The sequence below is a fragment of the Sceloporus occidentalis genome, unplaced genomic scaffold, assembly GCF_023333645.1.
Source record: "Sceloporus occidentalis isolate IW3139 unplaced genomic scaffold, rSceOcc1.0.p SCAF_8, whole genome shotgun sequence".
Lineage (NCBI taxonomy): Eukaryota > Metazoa > Chordata > Lepidosauria > Squamata > Phrynosomatidae > Sceloporus > Sceloporus occidentalis.
Window position 1 is genome coordinate 17,930,591 of NW_028316988.1, and position 19,921 is coordinate 17,950,511.

The 19,921-nt window shown below is 43.6% G+C and overlaps 1 protein-coding gene across 3 annotated transcripts in view; it reads right to left on the reverse strand.

Annotated features, from left to right (window-relative positions):
• Positions 1-1,393: 1,393 nt before the first annotated feature.
• Positions 1,394-19,921, reverse strand: part of PNPLA7 (patatin like domain 7, lysophospholipase) — an 83,981-nt gene continuing 65,453 nt past the window's right edge. The window contains exons 27-35 of one of the 3 annotated variants that reach the window (XM_089535045.1): positions 15,872-15,988; positions 13,190-13,259; positions 10,880-10,996; positions 9,105-9,253; positions 7,991-8,143; positions 7,569-7,679; positions 4,570-4,654; positions 3,642-3,745; positions 1,394-2,753 (exon numbers count right to left, since the gene is read on the reverse strand). In XM_089535045.1, coding sequence (XP_089391171.1) covers positions 2,685-2,753; positions 3,642-3,745; positions 4,570-4,654; positions 7,569-7,679; positions 7,991-8,143; positions 9,105-9,253; positions 10,880-10,996; positions 13,190-13,259; positions 15,872-15,988 — 975 coding nt within the window. In that variant the 3' untranslated portion in view covers positions 1,394-2,684. The remainder of the gene's footprint in view (positions 2,754-3,641; positions 3,746-4,569; positions 4,655-7,568; positions 7,680-7,990; positions 8,144-9,104; positions 9,254-10,879; positions 10,997-13,189; positions 13,260-15,871; positions 15,989-19,921) is intronic. The other 2 variants (XM_089535046.1, XM_089535047.1) reach the window with 2 other exon arrangements.

A 19,921-nucleotide genomic window follows, 5' to 3' on the forward strand; every position in this document is an offset into this window, starting at 1 on the left:
ATGTATGAATGTGAGGGTTGGACAGTGAAGGAAGCAGATAGAAAGAAAATAAATTCATTTAAGATGCAGTGCTGGAGAAGAGTGCTGAGGACACCATGGTCAGCCAAAAAGTCAAACAAATACCTTATTCAGAAGGGCCAAGAGTGGGAAATCTGAACCAAATGCTTTCCCAGCTTGAATATACACCAGCCTGACTTGAGGAAAGTTTGTTTGTGGTTTTTTTTTTCTATCTTCAAATCCGGGAGATGAGTAAAACCAATCCATATTCTGAAAGATAATGCAAAGCAATGCAAGTGTCATCCATCTGTTTCATTGAAAAATGTCACATTTGAATTCCATCCCCATGAATCCATTGCCTACACATTGATCATCCCTTTGAGTCCCACATTTGTCTGCGAGAAACACAACACCACACAATGTTCCCTGCCTGACAGCGGAGTGATTTCAGGATGAGACGTCCGGTTTTTATCAAGCTGTGCCCGAGAACCGCTTACTCTTTAATCCTGCTCATCGGCGTGAAGAGGAGACTCTGTGCGGTAATAAAGAAAAACAAAAGCATCAGCGTCAACACAGCAGCTATTTACGCTTGGAAAGAGAAGTCAATATTGCTCACAACATGCCATATCAAGGCTGGCCTGTCAAGACCAATGAAGACTCCCTCTTTTGCTGTCTTGAAGAACTATTTAGCATACAATGGTTAACAAGTGAGATTTGTCATTCTCCTAATGCAAATTTACCTTTCCCAGAATCTCAGGAGGGAGATAATCATAAACTAGCCTTAGTGTCTCCTCCGCTGGCCCTGATCACAATTGATTTTAATGACATTAGGGGCTATGCAACCAAATGAAAGAACCCTTGAAGTCAAAATGTGGAGTATCATTTCTTCCCGATATCACATATCCCCCATCTATCTTGATTTGGCAGTCCTGATTAATCTGTCACTTCACTTTTTCAGCTGCTTTTAAAATGTTCCATTTCCCCTCTCCTCCATCCACTTTCCCCTTTCTTCCTCAGTCTATTCCAATTGCTGCAAACTGAGTTCAATGTGCAACAGTAATTTGCTCTTATTTAACTCAGCAAAAGAGAGAGGAAGGGGCAGAATATTGCCCTTTGCAGTTGGTTCCATAATTTAACCAGAGGGAAGGTAGGGTAAAAATGCAGATAACAAATACAGCAGGCCCTTGGTATCTGCTGGAGTTTGGTTTCAGAACTCCTTCTAAATACCAAAATCTGTGGATGCTCAAGTCGCATAGTAAAATGATGTACCTTATATAAAATGGCACAATAAAGGTTTGCATTTTTTATTTTATTTTTTCAAGTGGTGAATGGTTGAATCTGTGGCTACGGAGGGTCAACTACACAATGCTCACATTACTACACCATGCTGGCTCTCAGGGTCTAAGCAGGGGCACATGAAACTACACAAATAAATGAGGACAATGGCACAGAGCAGGTTTGGTTTCTAGATTTTATTATTTTTCACATGACGAGAGAGACCAACATTGTAACGGAGAAGAACGGATTATCTGGACAGCCTTCTAGGACCAATCCCCCTCTGAGTACTTGCTGAAGTGGAAACAATCGGACAAGCCGAGGCCTCAAATGAGTTTCGGAAAGGCACGAGGGACACATTCCTCCAGACCAGCCTGCTGCGGAGAGCGAGCGAGCAAGCAGGGAGGCAATCCAACAAAGTCATTTCAGCAGACAGATTCTGGCAAAGGAGCTGGAGCTGCTGCCGGCCGCTGCCGTCACCACCACCGGGCAAGTCGGCTCCCGACAGATGGCTGCGTTATCACACACTACGTTGGACGCGAGCACAGAACATCCCGATTTCGTTTACATGTTAACATTCAAGCTTCCTGCTAATTGCCGGCAGAACCTTGCGTTCCCCCGTTGCAAATGCCAGGGCGTGAGCAAAATAAATTCGGGAGAGACAGAATGGGAGTGCTAAAATCTGCCGCCCTTACCCCTATCCCTAAATACACACACACGAATGCACGCACATATATATATACAAGCAGCTTTATCCCCCAGCTGGTGTCTTCATGCTCAGGGAACAAAGAAGAAATGCATTGCTAACTCCCGGCCTGAAAGTAACCAGAGCCCCCCTGGAATCCACTCAGGTTGAGCCACATCATGGAAGGTTTTCTGGAGAGTTGTGTCCAAAGGAATGACGGATTTGGGGGAGCATCACCATAGTCCACGATGGCCGACCGTGGGAGGTTGGGGCAGCATTCACTTCCTAAGAGACTTGAGGGGCTGTACCCGTGTATCACGTACCTCATTGAACTTTAATATGCCCCCAATACCTTCTAGGGGATATTGGGGGTATTTTTTACAATGTTTTAAGGCACTCTGGAATAGTTTTAACTTCCAGTTTTTTAAAAAAGGCCTTTAAAATGGCCTGGGAGGAGGGGCTGAAAACATGGTAAAAATGACTCGTAGGAGGTTACAGAAACAGCACTGCAGGGGCTGCATACAGCCTGCAGCCTATATTCTGCCCTAGTCAGTGATTCCTTGCCAATCCTGGTTTTGCCAATAAAGCCAGGACAAAAAAGACACCGCTGCATCTCAACCAGGGAAGTTTGTAATGGCTAGAATACAAGAGAGCGCAAGAGCACACATGTCCATGTGCGACAGACTGAGGCCACTGCAGAGTCACAGAGCAGATTAGTGCAGGTCTGTCATGCTGCTTGCTGGCTGTCCTGGATGTTAACGCTGTTACGTTTCCGGAGCCGGACTTCTTGATCCTGCTGGGAGCAAGAGGAGAGCAAGAGGGTTCAGTCAGCTAGGCTTGGTGTGTTTGGGTGTGCAGTTGCATTAGCAATTTCCAAGTGCCTTGTTTGGCTCCACCCTCTAGGCTCAAGCTTAGAGATGCAAAATTTAAACTGTAATGAAGAAATCATTTTACAATCCTTTCAGTTAATTTTTTGAGTTCCCTTCTGACTGTAACACTGATGGTAAACAACAACAACAGAAACTGCATATTTCATTTTTAAAAAATCACTCAGATTTCAGGGACTGATGGTTGTAAAGGTACCCTTGATAAAGATCTGAGCAATCTCATGGATGAGAGAGAAATAACCTTAACAGTGCTTCATTCAATTATTTCATTGCATCCTCTGTGGTCACCTCTCTCCCAGCCCACAAGATTGCCCAAACTCTTTCCCTTGTTTATTCCTACAACACCGCCAGCCTTGGATTCCAGATATTTCATAAACTTTTTGTGTACTGTCAAAGGTGGAGTGTCAGTGCTTCCTGTGGCAGGCTGCAATAAAAAATGAGTTAATGTAACAGAAAATATTAACATCTGTTTGTAATTATTCAGGTTGCAGTGGGTCTATAGACTGTAAGTACACAATAAAAGAGACTGATTGCTTGCATCTGAGCAAAGTCCTGGTGTTTCCATCTCCTGATCTCACTCCTAGGCTGTTCTAAGATCAGAAGCTGGCCTTAAGCACAAGCAGAATACTTCCAACTTCACAGGGGAATAAACAGATAGATTCTGGACAAACTGTGATGCTTAGGGACTCTTTTGGCAAACCACGCTCTCCTGTCACATCCTTTTCTCACTGGGCCACCCATACCCACTGCCTTAAAGGCAGACACCTGAACCCAGCAGGGCTCAAGGGAGGTCTTACGGAGTCAGAGTCCTCTCCAGTCTGGCTGCTCAGAAAATCTACGTAGTCATCCTTTTGGCTGCCAAGAACCTCCTCTTCATACTCTGTCTGATAGTCGGATTCATCTGAAAAAGAACAAGGTTTAGGGAGAAAGACTGTCGCAAAAGCCAGCAAACATCAGAGAGGGCGAAAGGGAAGTTCAAAGCTTTTTAACAGTCTACTCTGATAGCACATTTTGCTCATGGGAATCTGTGTTTTAATCAAAAGGAGAACTTTTCTCTCAACTCTTTGTGGTTCTTTTGGCAGGGATGAACAGGTCTACTCTGACATCAGGTTCTCAATTTGCTGACATATTTGTCCTATCTGGCACTGGAAGTTTTAACTCTGCCAGACTGCAATTTGAATTTCTTCCAAAGTCATCCCTAAAATGGATGCTTGAGGTTGCTGGCAGCCTGCAACAGAGAAAGAGTATGGACTCTGTGTTACACTAAGAGTTACTCCTAGTCCCATTTTGCATGGGTTCATGTTACTGGCTTCCACACAGAGCCACACGGAGGGATTTACATTTTTTAAACAACAACAACCCTGTCTCATTGGGATCAAAATTGGGACTCAAGGCAGCTCACAATTTTCATTACAGACCAGGTCTGCCTCCAATGTTAAACGCTCACTAAGGACTAGGAGTGAAAAATCCCTAATGAAGCATATATGAACCTTTTTTGTAACATATTAGCCGCTGGTGTGAAATGCCTCATTCCAAAACACGCTTGCAGAGCAAACAGTGCCAGATGGTAAAAATAAGTGAGCCACGTGGCACCCTACAAAGGAAGGCAACTTTGTCAGTGGACAGGAGTAAAAGCGGATGTTGGAGATCGACGCTGAGAAGAATCAAAGCCTTGGGAGAGAATTGCCAAGGGAAGGTGGCGCAACAAAAGGCGAGACTACTCACCATCCACCACAACGGGCTTGACTGGCTCAATCCGGGAGACTATTTCAGCTAAGTCAGTGAAGGATGTTGTGGGGCAAGTCACAAGCTGCAAGAGAAAAAAAGAGAAGGATGCACAGTTACATCATTGCCACGGGCTTGTATGTCTCTTATGTTTGTTCCTGATGCAAATCAAAGACTTGATGTCGAGTTGGGGATTAAAAAAAAACCAAAGGCAGCCAACAGGGGATTGCTGGTGCAGCATGGGAGCAAACAGCTTGCACAACAAATACACACAATGAAATCTTACCTCTGCCACCAGCTAGCTAGCTTACCCTGCCTAAGCCACACGCTCAGAAGGCCAAACTAGACTCTTTTGTACTGTTGGTCAGTGTGCAAGGGAATGGGTGAGGCGGGGTTAGGATAGAGATATCCCTACTATGGCTACTACTTGAAGGGAAACATTGATGCTTAAGGTCAAACAGCAAGGTAACTAAAATCTGAATATCTCATATCTGAACTGCTTAGGACCAGAACTGTTTTTGTTTCCTGATTTTTGAATATTTGCATAAACATAATGAGGTATCTTGGAGAGAGGACCGAAGTCTATACATGAAATTCTTATGTTTCATATAGACTTTATACACATAGCCCTTCAGGTAATTTTATGCACAATATTTGTAATAGTTTAGTGCATGAAAGGAAGTTTGTATACATGGAACTGTCAGAAGGCAAAAGTGCCACTATCTCAGTCACCCATGAAAAAGGTTTTGGATTTTGGAGCCTTTCGAATTTCGGGGTAAGGGAGACTCAACCTGTAGTTACAAATAGCAGGTTACTTATAATTAATTCCATTTCCCAGGATTTTTTGCATTGTACTTCGACAGTAATGTAATGAGGCATAACTTTATTCCTCGGGGTGGTAAAACTGCTTATAGCTGCACAAAGTGTGTGATGCCGCACAGGAAGAATCATATACAATTCAAGTGCTGTCTATTACAGTGTAGTCTCATGCTTTGCCATGGATACTCAGGTGATGAAATTGATGTGAGGCAAGTGTGTTTTGCATTAGAAGCCACTGGCTTGTAGTGTTTGTTTAAAAAGAAAACAGGAATCCCAGTTTCTGCTCATTTTCCCATCTGAGAGACTGCAAAGAGAATTTACTGAACAACACCGCAGAGAACGGAGAATGTATTACAGGGTGTTAGCCAAAGGTCTTAAAAATAGTTACAGATGCAATCCTACTGGCTCACCAAGACTTATTTATCTAAGCTGAAAAGCACTCAGCTCAGTTTGCCATAAAATATGACAGTCTTTCCTCTCTTTTAGACAGGCATGTAATCTCTATATTACACTCCAAAATACGGTGCTTCAAATGGCAAATTCTGGACACATTCTGATGAGACACAGAGGCAGAATAGCAGATATTGCCAGTTGCTAGTATTCAATCTGCATATATCTAAAAAAGAAAGAGGCTCTAGAAGTTTGGGCAACCATATTTTTCAGAGATTCACATTATATACAGTGACAAAAGGGCTAATGTTATGCTGCGGTTCTGCAGGAATCAAGTCTGGATTAGCTTTTTCTGTGCAGAAAGAGTTGCAAAACACTAGTCTTCAACTTCTCAGCTCTATTCTGTGTGGGGTTTTTTTTAAAATAGCATGCTTCTAGTTTTCATGGCTGAAAATAAAAGGTTTGAAAGCCATGGAGAAACACCTGCTAGAATCTCAGAAACCTGAAGGGCAGCTCCATGGGTTTTCTAGCTGTCAGGAATACAGATTGACTGGCTATGAAGCTCCTTTTTTTCCTTGATTCAACTCACTCCAGATAGGTGACATCCTACGCTGCTAATGTTTGCTCCACATGTATGGTACTCCTGACCCATGCAACACCCTAAGTAACCTGCAGCTCAACATCACTTCACAATCTTTTCCCCATCCATCCCAATATATTACCATGATCCCAGAGACTGCATGAAACCGATCTCTTCACAGTGGGCAAAGCCAGATGCTCTCAAAATATGTCAAGTACACGCTATCTTCCCTTTGGGAACTGAAAGTCCTAACATCTTTCTCAAGTGCTGAGGATCTTACACTCGGGCTGCTGTTGAGAGTCTGCAGCAGACAGTTGGGATTTTCATGTTGTATAATGCCCCCTCCCACGTAATAGCTCTTAGCCTCTTAAGACACTGCAGACCACAGAGTAAAGGGATATTTACTTTACCACTTAATAATTTCTTTCTACCCAGCTTATCAAACCAAGACAGTAGCTTTTAATGAAAATCCAAGCGAAAGTACATTATAATCAGGGTGCAGGCCGGAGTGCCATCTCTTCTGGCTGAACAGATGTTACAGCCCAGGTTTGAGGCTCTTCTTTTCAAAAGAGGTAGAGAATCTTGGTGTCTATGAAGGGAAACATACCCTATAGAGGGGTGGAAAAGTGCTTGGGGTTACGGGTCTGCTCTGCTCCCCAATGAGACCTTGGAAGACTACGATCCTTGTTGCATCCTTCACAAAAAATGGGACCACCTCTTTTCTTTCTCTTTCTGACACCTCTCTTTTCTTGCTTCCTTCCTGCCCAGTGACCTGGCCAAGAATATATGAGATGGGTCTTAGCTGAAGTCTGAACTGAATGGTGGCTGAGAGTTTGTCTGAAACAAGAGTGAGGCTTCCACAAAGAGTGGAATGCTTTCCAAAAAAACACTGCCTTTCCCCATGATTTGGCTAATGGGTAGCCAAGCTTAGACAGTCAGGTTGGCCAAACCTCCAGTGATTTTGGAGAACTTCCACAATTCTCCACCACTGGCCATGGTGGGGCAAGGCTGGTGTGACTTGTAGTCCAAAGCCTCTGAAATGTCAATGGCTCCCCAGCCCTGGTCAGACAGTCAACGGACATCATGAAGAGGCACAACAGTGAAAGTGAAGGGGGTGTCACTTGAGGTCTGTTGTGACTTGCTCCTCCAGTATGAGGTCTATTGTTTACTTTCAAGACTCCACAGCCTCCTCCACCATTGGGATACTCACACATGAAGGTTTGGATTTACAGAGCTCCTGCCTGTCCTTCAGCATCTTATCCAGGACTCCACTCCTGCACCAGACATTAAATACTGTCCTCCCATGTTGATAGCCTACTTCCTGAAAAGAGAAGAGGACATGTTCAGTAGCAGTAGCTGGGCTGGGTTCATTTGCCAAAGGCACATTGGAAGAGGATCCAGAACTCTGACCCTACCTCTTACAAGTTAGTAGGTGGATAGAATCCACATGGTTGGCCTTTCGCTCAGTTCAACTAGACTTAATTGTTGCCACTGTTTAAGAATTAACATTTTTTCAGCTCCCCTGGTTGATGGGGAAATGCTGAAATCTTGTACTGAGGATAGAATCTGAAGCTTATGAACACACTTCATAACAAACCCATCTGTTTCTTCTTTCCTACACCTGCCACTCACACAGATTTCATCGAACTTTCCAAAGTCCAGAGTGCCATAGCGGTCAATGGGTGGCCGGATGTATTCGCAGTAGTCACTGCTCTTGACCATCTCCAACTGCCGGACACAGCACACGTAGGCAAGCCTGGTCTGGATCTCAGCCATGTTCAGGACCTACCAAAGGCAAAAAGCAACAGTGGTGTTAACGAGAAAAACAGGGGGATGGCTGTTCCCAAGTGCCTCCAACAGCTGCAGCCTTACCCTGAAAATCAGTTTAGTGAGCACCCTGCAAACTGTTTAGTCAGTATGTTGAGAATTGCATGTTAGATATTCTCAGAGAAGACTGGGCTGGAAGCCTCCACAGTTAAAATAGGCCTGAAATTGGGTGGTGTTATGTAGACAGGGTCACGCTTATCCAAGGGATAAAAATACACTTAGGCTTAGAACCATGCCTGGCCTTTTCCACTGAGTGCTTCCTTTCCAATCCAACCTCTCTATGTCTTTCATGTTTAAGACCAATGTGGTGACAGGAGGTCAAAAGGAACTGTAAATATGGTCTGGTTTTCAGAGCTTGTAAAGTTGCAATTCTGAGAGCTGGTGTCCAAAAAAGTAACTTCTCCAAGCTCTGTTTACTCTGCCGCCTTGACAACGGATGCTTCCAAGAGTCTTTGTAACTACGGCTGGCCCTCCACATTTGCGGGTTTGACTTTTGCGGATTTGATTATTTGTCGTTTTGATAAATATGTTCTCTATGAATCTCTGAGTTTTCCAGTGCAACTCTACCAGAAGTTGACCATAGAATTGTGGTGGAGAACCTAGGTAAAATAAGAGTCGGGTTTTTTTTTTAATTTATGGTTTTTCCACATTCATAGGAGTCCTTCATCCCTAACTCCAGCGAATGTGGAGGGACCACTGTACAATGCACCCTTGAAAATATGTTGTTGTCCAATATTTGTAGCTCAAGAAAAAAACCTGCTAGCCTTATTTGACCATGCATATTTCTCCTATTCATCAGGAGAACAGTGATAACTTTGAAAAAGAACTCTGCTTTATGAATGTTTCCAGTTCTTTGGTATGCTTATGCGGCCCCCCGGAAGTGACCAGGCCAGTAACTTTCAAGGATCATGAGGTATACCTTCACTTTCTCTACCAGAGGGTTCCACCGCTTCCACAGCAGCCACCATCCAGAGAGGGCATCACCATAATTGGTGAGGTTGGTCTCATCCCTGCTGCCCACATCGATGGCGATGACCACTTTCGCTCCCATGGACCTTGCAACGTCCGCTGTTGGGATAACAAAGAAGAGTCTGCCACAGCATTGCAATACGGCCTGGCATGAGGCAATTCTTTTTTGGCAGGGTGTCTGCCACTCATCTTCCATGTCTGACATTTGGTGGCATTGCTCCAAAGAGAGGGTCATTTCACCTTCCAAAATGCTCTCTCGGAAATTCTTTCCCTCTCAGCAGAATTAGGGTAATTTATATGCCCCAGTAATTTATCGGCCCTCCCTGTTCCCGTAATTTGCTTTTTAAACCCAAACATTGAAAAGCATTTCTTCAGATAAAATAAAAGGGCCTTTGCAGAGAAAGAGTGACTCAGTGTCCCTCAGGGAGGCGAGGGTGAGAAGACAAGAGGAACAGCAAGTGAAGGAGGCCAACAAAACAGCATCGTGACAAGTGTGCCATTTCAGATTGCAGCTGGTGATGGAAAGCAGCGCGGTGGGCTGAGAGCTTCTCAGCAAGGTTTAAAGGCCTTCTCCTGCATACATTTAAGCTTACATTTCAAAGAGAGACAGCACAATCTGGCACTGCCACTTATTGATTCCTCTTAACTATAACAAAGTTGAGAGTCATGATGATGTACAACTGGATTAGGAGTAGGAAAAACCCAGCTCCACATTTCCACTCAGTCAACTCTGGACCATTCCCAATCCCTTTCTCAGCCTCTCCTATCTCACAGGGTGGTTGTGAGGAGGGAGGAACACCATCCTGGAATGTATTTTGATAGGGCATAGTGAGAATGTAATCAGCCCAGGCCTAAAGCTCACCTAATTCACAGGGCAGTGTGGTATAGCAGTTGTACCAGCTTTCTTCCAACCTGACAACCCACAAACATGTGTTGGAAGACAACTGCTATCATCTCCAGCCAGTAGAGCTGTGTGGGAAGGGTGCCAGGTTGGCAAATAATGAGTTAAAATGTGAGGAAAGAAGCAAGGTGACACACGTCCAGATCCACATTCTGCTATCAGATTCATATCACATTCTCTCATCATCTACACCATCCAATGAGGGTATTACTATAAACCTAGAAGTATGAGAATGGAGGAAGACAGAAAGGAAGAGAACAATGGCCGATCATACCACCTTCAGTTCCTTGGGAGATGGGCAGGATCATGATTATGACAATCCCAAAGTTTGGAAAAGTTTCTTTTGTGGGCTACAACTCCCAACCAGCATGGTCTCGGTCAATCATATTGCCTGCTGGGGAACCCCAGGAGTTACAGTTCAAAAAGTAACTTATCCAAGCTTTTTCATTACCGCCACAAATATTCAAATGCTCTATTAGCCAGTAGCTTGATGTGGAAGGAGTAATTGGTTTGATTAGGATTTAGTCACAGAGTTCAACTCGTTGAAATCATCAGGTCATGACTAACTTGAATCTAATCATCTCTCTCTATAAATGACATCTGGATCCAACTCCTAAGAAGTTGACTGTTTAGCAGGTTAGCCCAAGTTCCATTTAAAAGTTCGGTCTTTTTTGCAGTCTGATGCCCACCCCTTGTTTCCTTGCCATAGTCCAATATCCAAAGGATACCTTGGCAAGCACAAATGCAAGAGAAATTCTAATCTAAAGATCAAGCTGCAAAACAACAGGCAAACAGATTGTACGAAAGGACAGCTGCAACGATACCTGGGAGATTGTTGATGTAACCGCCATCCATCAGGAGGTGTCCGTCTTTGGGATCACAGAGCGGAGGCAAGTAGCCGGAGAGGGACATGCTGGCCCGGATGTACCGCCACAAACAGCCTGCAGGGAAAGGCAGAGAAGGGATCCATCTCCCCCTGAAGGTAAAAAGAAGCAGCAGCAAAGCTATTCTAACCCTAACCTACCCTACAACCTCCCCATGACAGAGAAAGGATTGAAGCCAGCGCAGTGCAACAGATGGAATGCTGGTCTTTTGCCAAAAGGAACCTGAGTTCAAATCCTTGCTTTATAGTTATAAAGCTCATTGGGCAACCTTGGACCAGTTGTGATATCTTACCATAACACACCTCACTGGACTGCTACAAGGGTAAAATCACAGCATTATAGAGTTCTGCACAGCAGGATGTTGGACTAAACCAGTGTTTCCCAAACTTTGGTCCTCAAGATGTTTTGCACTAAAGTCCAAAACATCTGGAGGACCAAAGTTTGGGAAACATTGAACTAGATGATATTTTAAAATGGAATAAAACCTCATGCCTGTTGCTGTTGCATTGAGCTCCTGTGATCAAAAACATGATAAATAAGCATGCTGATTTATTAGATTGGGACAAGTAGTTAGGGGGTGGCGTTTGGGGATCTGACAAAGCTTCCAAGGAGCCCTGTGCTGATGATCCCATACAGGAGCCATGCCCCCCATCCCTGGTATTCCTACCAAATGACACAGGGCAAAAACATTTTGGCCAGCAGCTCTGCCTCTCTCTTGGACCAGTTCAATTATTTCTATTCAGAGCTGCATGATGAGGGAATTTGTAATCGTTAAAAGCAGGGTGTTTTTAATCAGCCAAAATGGATTGGATCGGCTCCCTTTGGAAAGTGGTAAGCTTTGAGACTCACCATCATAATTCTTTTCTCCGATCTAACAGCGTGGACAGAGAGTCGAGGGGATCCAGATGCTCCCTTTGAGCATTTATCCTCCCCACCCTCATGAAAAAAAATAGCACTGGAATCTGAAGAAGCCACAAACCTAGGAAGTCTCTGGAAACAGTGCAAAGCCCCTTGACTTGGGGCGGCCATCTTATGGCCGAAGGCTATTAGAAAGCTATGATGTGCATCCAGTTAGAAACATTAAGGCGATGCGACTGGAGCCTCTGGGAACAAGGAAGTCTAAGAGTTCTAATTAGCTAATTAGAAGTCCAGACCGTTTTAGCATTTTGATTGCAGCATTATGGCTGGGCAGCTCCGAGAGACGGCTATGCTTCTTGCTGCACCTTCATGACTGGGTTTTTCAAATACAGCATTTCCTTGCTTTGTCTTATTGCATACAGTTCAAAGGAGAAAGAGCACTACCAACCCTGGTTTGTTGCTGAATGCCTTTAAGTCATTTATGACTTCTGCTGATCCTGTTGTTTTTTGGCATTATTTGTTCAGAAGGAGTTTTCATTTGTTGTCCTCTGAAGCTGAGAGAGTATGACTTGCCCGAGGTCAACCACACAGTTTCCATGAATGAGCAGGGATTTGAACCCAGTGTCCTAGTCGAACACTCAAACCACAACACCATATGGGTTCTTCCAAACTTTGGAGGGTAGTCCTAATACCTTTCCAGAGTTACAACCAGAGATGCAGCTACCAGGCCAAGGCAGGGGGAACAAAGTGTGCACACTGCCCTCCAAGCAAGAATTCTGTGCCTCTAAAATAAAATTATCAGTCATTTTCCAAACTGATAGTTTTGCAGTAACTTGAAATGTCAACTGAGCTTTTAGAAACACGAATTTAGGCATCCAAAGAAAAGGTGCAGGCAGTAACCAAGGGAGTGTGAACACAGCAAATAGGAGTTCAAGGGCAAAAGATGTTCAATCTGTCTCTCTCTTTCTCTCTACAAATTTGGGGATGAAGACAGATTTAATTGGGGGGCAGAATTCTTATTTATTCACACTTACATGGGTGTAAGCCACACTCGAGACATGGAGGGCACTTCTAGGTACAGGCTGTGCTTGAAAAGGTCTTGATATTTAAGGATGTTTAAATTATAACGGATGGGGAAAGTAATTTGCCCTTCCCTTGCAATTGGCAAAATGACTAACAACCTGCTGGTTAATGTAAGCTGCTCCAGGAGCTTAAAAACAGTTCTGGGGTTCCTGCTTGCAAGTTGCGATTTGCCCATCCCCTTTCAGGGAATCAAGGCAGGAGAGCTACAAAGTACGCTTACATGGAAGTTAAAAGCACAATGCAGGCCCTGGGGAGTGTGTGTGTTCACACCAAGTCCACCCAGCCCTTGTTGCCATGAGACTCGCTTACCATCTGTGTGGACCCGCATGGCCGAGGCAGTGATGTCTGTCGTGATTATGAAGTAAGGAATCCACAGATCCTGCCATAAGGAAAGCATTTATTAAACTGGTTATTTCCAAATGGCTTGCTAAGAACTCCCATAGAGGAGCCTCACCGCTGGATCTCTGCATGATCCACAGCAAGTACGCATGGCCAGACTAATCCATCTTTGCTGACAGGGGCAATTTTTCTACATTTCTACTCTGGATGTAACTGACTATTCAACAACTCCGAGGGTATATAGGTGGTATTAGTAGCATCACTAGAGTTGGCATCACTTGATGTGGTAACTCATGGTGTCACCCTTTCCATTGCTCTCCCATACAACACCATAAAGAATCCTTAGTAATGTTTTTTTTGTACTAATGTTACTCACAAATCACAATTTCCATATATTACTGAATGTAATGGCAATAGTTGTGACAGAAACAACTAGCAAAATTAAAATTATACCTTTAAATTACAATATCATATAAACAGACTAAACGTATTTGCATGTACATTGTTTCAGGTAGTTAAGGTGAAGATGTGATGATTTTAAAGAATTTTTAAAAGAATAAAATTAAAATTAAAACATGGAAAGCAAAAGACTTCTAGGATGTGCAAATCTCAAATTATTGCTTCCTGTGTCCAAATAAATGAAGACCATAATCAGCGTTAAGCAATAGTTTGTTTATGGTTTTATCATAATCCTGGCTTTAGCTAGATGTCACTACAGCTCCCATCATAACTAGCAGAGAAATGTGTTTTGTGGTCCAATACATTTGTAAAGCCCTTGAAATGGCATGTTAATGCAGTCACCAAGTCTTTTGAGACCATAGCTCTTACATGCCTGAAAGTACACTGTTTTAGATATGAAAGTACGCCTTCAAGTTTTAATTAAGGGGGAAAGAACAGCACTTACTACTTCTTTAATGCACTGAAATTCAGTCTGTGAATTTCTGTTTTGATGCTCAGATCACACTGCAGAGCTCATGGTCATGACATCACACCAAGGTTTTGGATTTGTCTACCTACTCTCCCATCCATCCTCTGCTTTTTGAACCACATGGTCCCACCTGAGTAAAAGTACCTGACAGTTTATAAGCTTGTAAACCAACTCCCCAATTGGTGAGCCTGAGCAAACATGAAAATGTCTACTCCCCAGCCTTTTAAAGCACATTAAAAAGAAGCATTTCTCCCTCGAGGTATGAGCACCAGAGCATCAAAATCTCAAGGGAAGTACCTTGGCAGAAAGAGGTCATCTTAAAGTATGATCCTCGAAAATACTCGTTGGGGGGAAGCATACAGAATATACATGCTGACTACCCAGAAAGTCATGAAGGAAGAAACAGTTTGAGGGTGTGGGGAATCTGAATATACATATAAAGCATCAGCTCAGTTGGATTATTCACACACACACACACCAATCTGGACTGAAAAGATTTAAATCCAGCCATGCATGATGAAATTAAGTCCTCTTTTAATATAGCCGCACCAAGATTTTATAGGATTCTCTCTCACAAATATAGAAGGGATCAAGAAATCCATAGCTGGACAGGCTAAAACAACAATACAAGGGACATAATCTGCAGCAGGAACAGCTGGAAATGGAGGCTACTCTTTGCAGGGGCAGATTAGTAAGAGACAAGCTGACATGCCTCTCCGTCTTCCTTCCAGTCGCTAGTGCAACCACAATTAGAAGCTAAGGAGGACCTGTACCTGTGCATGAATTTAAGCCATGTAGCAATGACCTACATCAGCCTTCTCCAAATCAGTGCCATTCACAGATATGTTGCACTGCAACACCATCAGCCCCATTCAGCATGGTTAGGCTGGAAACAGTTGAATATATGCAAAATAAGACTGTGAGGCACTCAACAAGTATGCCCACTAGCTTACTAAGGAAGTAGTTTAACATCCCCTTAAGATGTCAGCATCCCTGTTCAGGCTTTTGCAAAACTCCCCACACCAGGGCTGCTACTCTCTCAGAGGTTGCATTCCCAATGGGAATGCCCTGCACAGCACCAAGAGACACACCGGTGTTATATGAGCTCAAGGACCTGATGCGGAACAGCTGTCTGTTGTGGTAGATGGTGCCTCTACATTTGCTTGTGTGTATGAAGAGAATGAGGTTGAGCAGTGGACCTGGATTCTGTTCTGCACACAACTCCCATAAGCAATTTAAAATTTCACAGATGATAATTTACCATTGCATGGCTGGGCTTGAAGAACAGCTGTTTGCAACCCACATATCAGAACGGGAAAAATCTCCCAGAGAGTGGGCTTGGATCCCCAATATAGCAGAATTTCATGGCAGCTTTCCTCCCTCGCAGGGCTGTTGTGAGGATAACTGCACATCATATCCCAGGAATGCCAGAGTTTACTCTTTGAAGGTAAGAGTGGGATAACAAACAGCAGAAAACTTTAAGTGTTGAATTAACTTGAACACTTTTTGTTTTGTCACCCATCCTGCCAAACTTTCCCTAAAAGGCAATATGGTGTCAAATGTAGCCAATGGGCAATCTTGAACATGTACATAGTTGGGTGGATTGGACATGAAAATCATCAACCGGCCTTTCTCTTGGCTAGTAGTCTCTCTGAAGAGTGACAGGGCAACCTTTTTAGTTTGTCACAGTTTAACGCTTGGGCATTGGCAAACATGCCACTTACCTCAATCTGTTTGTCTTTAAAGATGTCACAGACGCTGTTATTAAAGGAGGCCCCAGAGAACATGGAGGTGATGGGGTAGGTCAAGTCTAGGACTGTTTTGAACACAGAATTCATATTCTAAAAAAGAAGCAAGATTGTTTATTTATATAATATAGTCTCTGAGTATTTCTTGCCTATGACATACATGGGGTATCTGTAAGTTGACAGGTGATTTGAGGGCACACTCACACAGACACACAACATAAAGGGTACTCCCCATGTATCTTGTGAGAACTTTCTGGAAGCAAGCTCATCCCTCAGTCAATGGCTTCATCCCCTTTGGTTGCATGCACTCAATACCTAACTGGCCTTCCTTGACCTCTGGTTTATTATACAGACTGAGCCTTTGTTAAAGGTGGATCTTATTGTCACTCAGATCTGTATCTTGAAAATACAATAGCCCCTCAAGTAGACTAGAGTTTGTTAGGCCTGGGAATAAAAATGAACAATACCAAAGTGAGTGGCCCGTCATCCTCCTGCCTTGTGGAGTTTAAATCCCTGCGTGCAGCTGGAACAAAATGCAAACGTACAAGGTCTCTGTCCTCACAGTTGTGTATTGTCCCAGCTTATCCAGCCCCGGCCTTTTGTTTCCTAGCCCCGAGCATGTGAGGCTTGATGGATGAACCTAGATGACAGATGTGGCCCAAAAAAGAAGACTCAGAAAAAAGGTCTTCCATTTGTTATTCTGTAATCTCTTCGACCTGGTTTCTGTGGCTTCCTCACAGAGGGCTGAGAGCAGGGAGCGGAGGCTGCTAAAAATACCTAAAAGCCTTTTTCACCCGCAGTCATTCCTCAACTCATTTTAGCGACTGGGCAACAGGTGGAAGCTATTCAGCAAGGCAGGCCAAGACAAAAAGAGGCAACGCAAGGGCCAGGCCATTCTCTGGCTGGTGGCAACCTTTCCGCAGCCAAGCCCTTTGCAACAACAATTGGTGAGCTACGTGCCGGAAGGAAGCCAAAACCCTGCACCCAAAATAACGTCAGGAACTGGCTGCCTTCAGGGTCCTGCTTCTGACACGTAGTTTGCATCAGTGCTCAGGTGGGTACAGAAGAGCTTTGTAAAATCAGGAGCAGAGGAGAACAGGTTCTCAGTCACTGGGATGACGAGATTGGGAGTCCAACCATATGGAGGGCAACAGGTTAGAGCAGTGGTTCCCAACCTTCCTAATGCTGTGACCCTTTAATACAGTTCCTCATGTTGTGGTGACCCAAACCCATGAAATTATTTTCATTGCTACTTCATAACTGTAATTAAATAGGTGTTTTCCTCTGGCCCTAGGCGACCCCCATGAAAGAGTCATTCGACCCCCCAAAGGGGTCCCGACCCACAGGTTGGGAACCACTGGGTTAGAGAAAGCTATGCTAAAAGCATACTGTATATACTCATGTATAACTCTAGAAATTTTACTCCAAAAATTGGCCCCAAAAATCTGAGTCGACTTATCCATGGGTCAATGTAAGTATTGTGCTTTAACTCTCATAAAAATAGAAACCATTCCCTGGTGAAATGCAAGAGTGTAATCTTCCTGAAAGCACTAAACTTTCTCTGTTCTATCATCCATCTATCCTTCAGGGTGAACACAAACAGTTATGCGTCCTGCAATTCTGTATGTTCTTTGGCATTGTTTTCCCTTGTTTTGCCCTTTAGATCCTTTCTTACATGACCCTAAGTCTTACTCTCTCAACTTATCCATTGGTCATATCAAAATCCATCATTTTGGCCCCTAAACCTGCCCTCGACTTATACATGAGATTGACTTATAGTCAAGTTTATACAGTATTCTCTTTTGATCTATCAAGATTCAGAGGTGACAAAACCGGAGAAAGAGAGAAAGAGACAGGGAGAACTGTGGTTTCCATCTCCAGATCTCTTTTTTCTCAATTAAGCCAAGCCTGACAAGTCTCTCTCAGAAATCCCCATGAAACCAATTTTCTCGGACTCAATAAATCAAAGGAGGAAATGCCTCTAAGTGACAGCAAGATGTATCTCACTCGAGCCTCACTGGAGACATACGCCAAAATGGACGCCTTGGTGCAAAGTTACTCATCTTCTTTCAATGCCATTAAATACAAACTCCTCACACCCACTTCTGAACTATTATTTCACTCGGGGAGATTTAGAGGAGAAGCTCACCCTCATTTTAACGTCTGCTCCCCATGAGTTGGGTTTTTTTTAAAGCTAGAGACAAAGATTTACCTCTGTCAATCACTTCTGCCCACATTATGGCAGCATGTGGAGTAAGAAAAGGAAGAAAGAGAAAAGGTTAGGAGAGAAGCATTGCAGGGAGAGGAGAAGACAGATGGTTTCTGCATTCCCTCTTTGTGAACCTTATCCTTCAAGGACACAAATCCTCTGGAGCCTCCTTTCCTGAAACAAAACATGTCCCTTTATTTAGCAGGCGAACATCCTTAAATGACAGTCATTTTTTGAAAACCCATGCCATGGTATTTCTGGCTTCTATGTACAGTTGTAAAAGCTGGAGAGTTAAGAAAACTGACTGGAAGCAAGTCAACTCATTTGAAATGTTGCAGTGGAGGAAAAGTCTTGAAAAGTGTGGGATAAACAGGATTGCCAAAAATATGAATCTGAGAGAAAATTAAGGCTGAACGCCCACTAAAACCCAAAATGACCAAACGGAGGCTCTTGTACTTGATGCGCCAAAAGATGACGTGATTCACTAGAAAAGATAATAATGCTGTGAGAAGACCTAAGTTGATGACCAGGGTTCATGGAAGTGTCTTGTTTGTTGGATTGGTATGCTATAAGCTGAAGTTCACTTGGTGGCAAATAACACCGCCACCAGACGTTTGGCTAGCTCATTGGAGCGAACGCTTTTCCTTTGCTCCAGCCTCAGCTACTAGAAGTTGGAAAAGGTTCAGTCTAATGCAAAAAACACCCATCCTGCCCACCTTAAATGTTCCTGATACAAGCACCAATGTCTTAACAATGTTCTATGGCCTGCAGAACCAAATGTTTGTGTATGCTTGCTCCTCAAACGTTGGTGTACATTTGCTCATTTTGTGGAATAAACTATAGGAAACCAGTCTCTATTTTCCCACTTTCCATTCCAGCTTTGTGGGCATTTATATAATATTTATCAGCTTTCCCCAACATGTCTCCCCTGTGACCCCCAGCATAACACATATGGTAGCTATCCTCCCTTGCAGCCTAAAGTGGTTCAGTCCATTCTATCACTTAAGTAATCCACTGTCTTATTCCCACATCTCTGTCATGCAAGTTTAGACCAGAGCTTGGAACAGTTACTACATGGATTGCAACTCCCAGGATAACCGAAACAACCTGACTATTCTGCCCAGGGAATTCTGGAAGATGTAATCTGAAAAGTAGCATTTCCAAATTTGCCTATGAGTGAGAACCCCCCTCCGCATCCTCACTCTGTGAATAAAATTAAAGCAAGACATCTTTCAGTGCACAGAAACCAGACCTGTCCCCAAATCTTGTTGTTGCCTCACCAAACCCTTCTCCTACATGATTCCTTCTCTAGGCTAGAGCTAACCAGAAATGATCAACTCTAACAGGAGGACAGATGGAAAAGGAACAATCTCCGGTAAATCGTTTGAAACAAAATACGGTTATAATGCTAGCGTCAGATTGTGCAAAAAAAGGCTCCAGGGAACATCCGTTCTGCTGCATGAGGTTCAGCAAATAAATGCTTCTGTGAAAATGCAAGTTTTCTAACGGATGAGCACTGAAACAGCTGGCCTGAGCAATGAAGAAGATGGAACGCTCCCTTGGGAAGCAGCTTGGCCACCCTCCTCAGGCCTGGCCTATTACTTGCCCCCTGCAATGAAGGTGCTGCCTTATTTAAGGCCTTAATAGCTCTTCACTTTTGAAGAGGTTTGAAAACAAGTAAAAATATTGTGTCTCTCCTGTGTTGACTTCTTTTTGCTTAAGGATGAAAATGCTGCATGAAATATCCAAGCTAAATGAAGGCACTTTGTATTCCATTTTAGGGCAAAGGCGGGATATAAATCTAAAAAATGAATAAA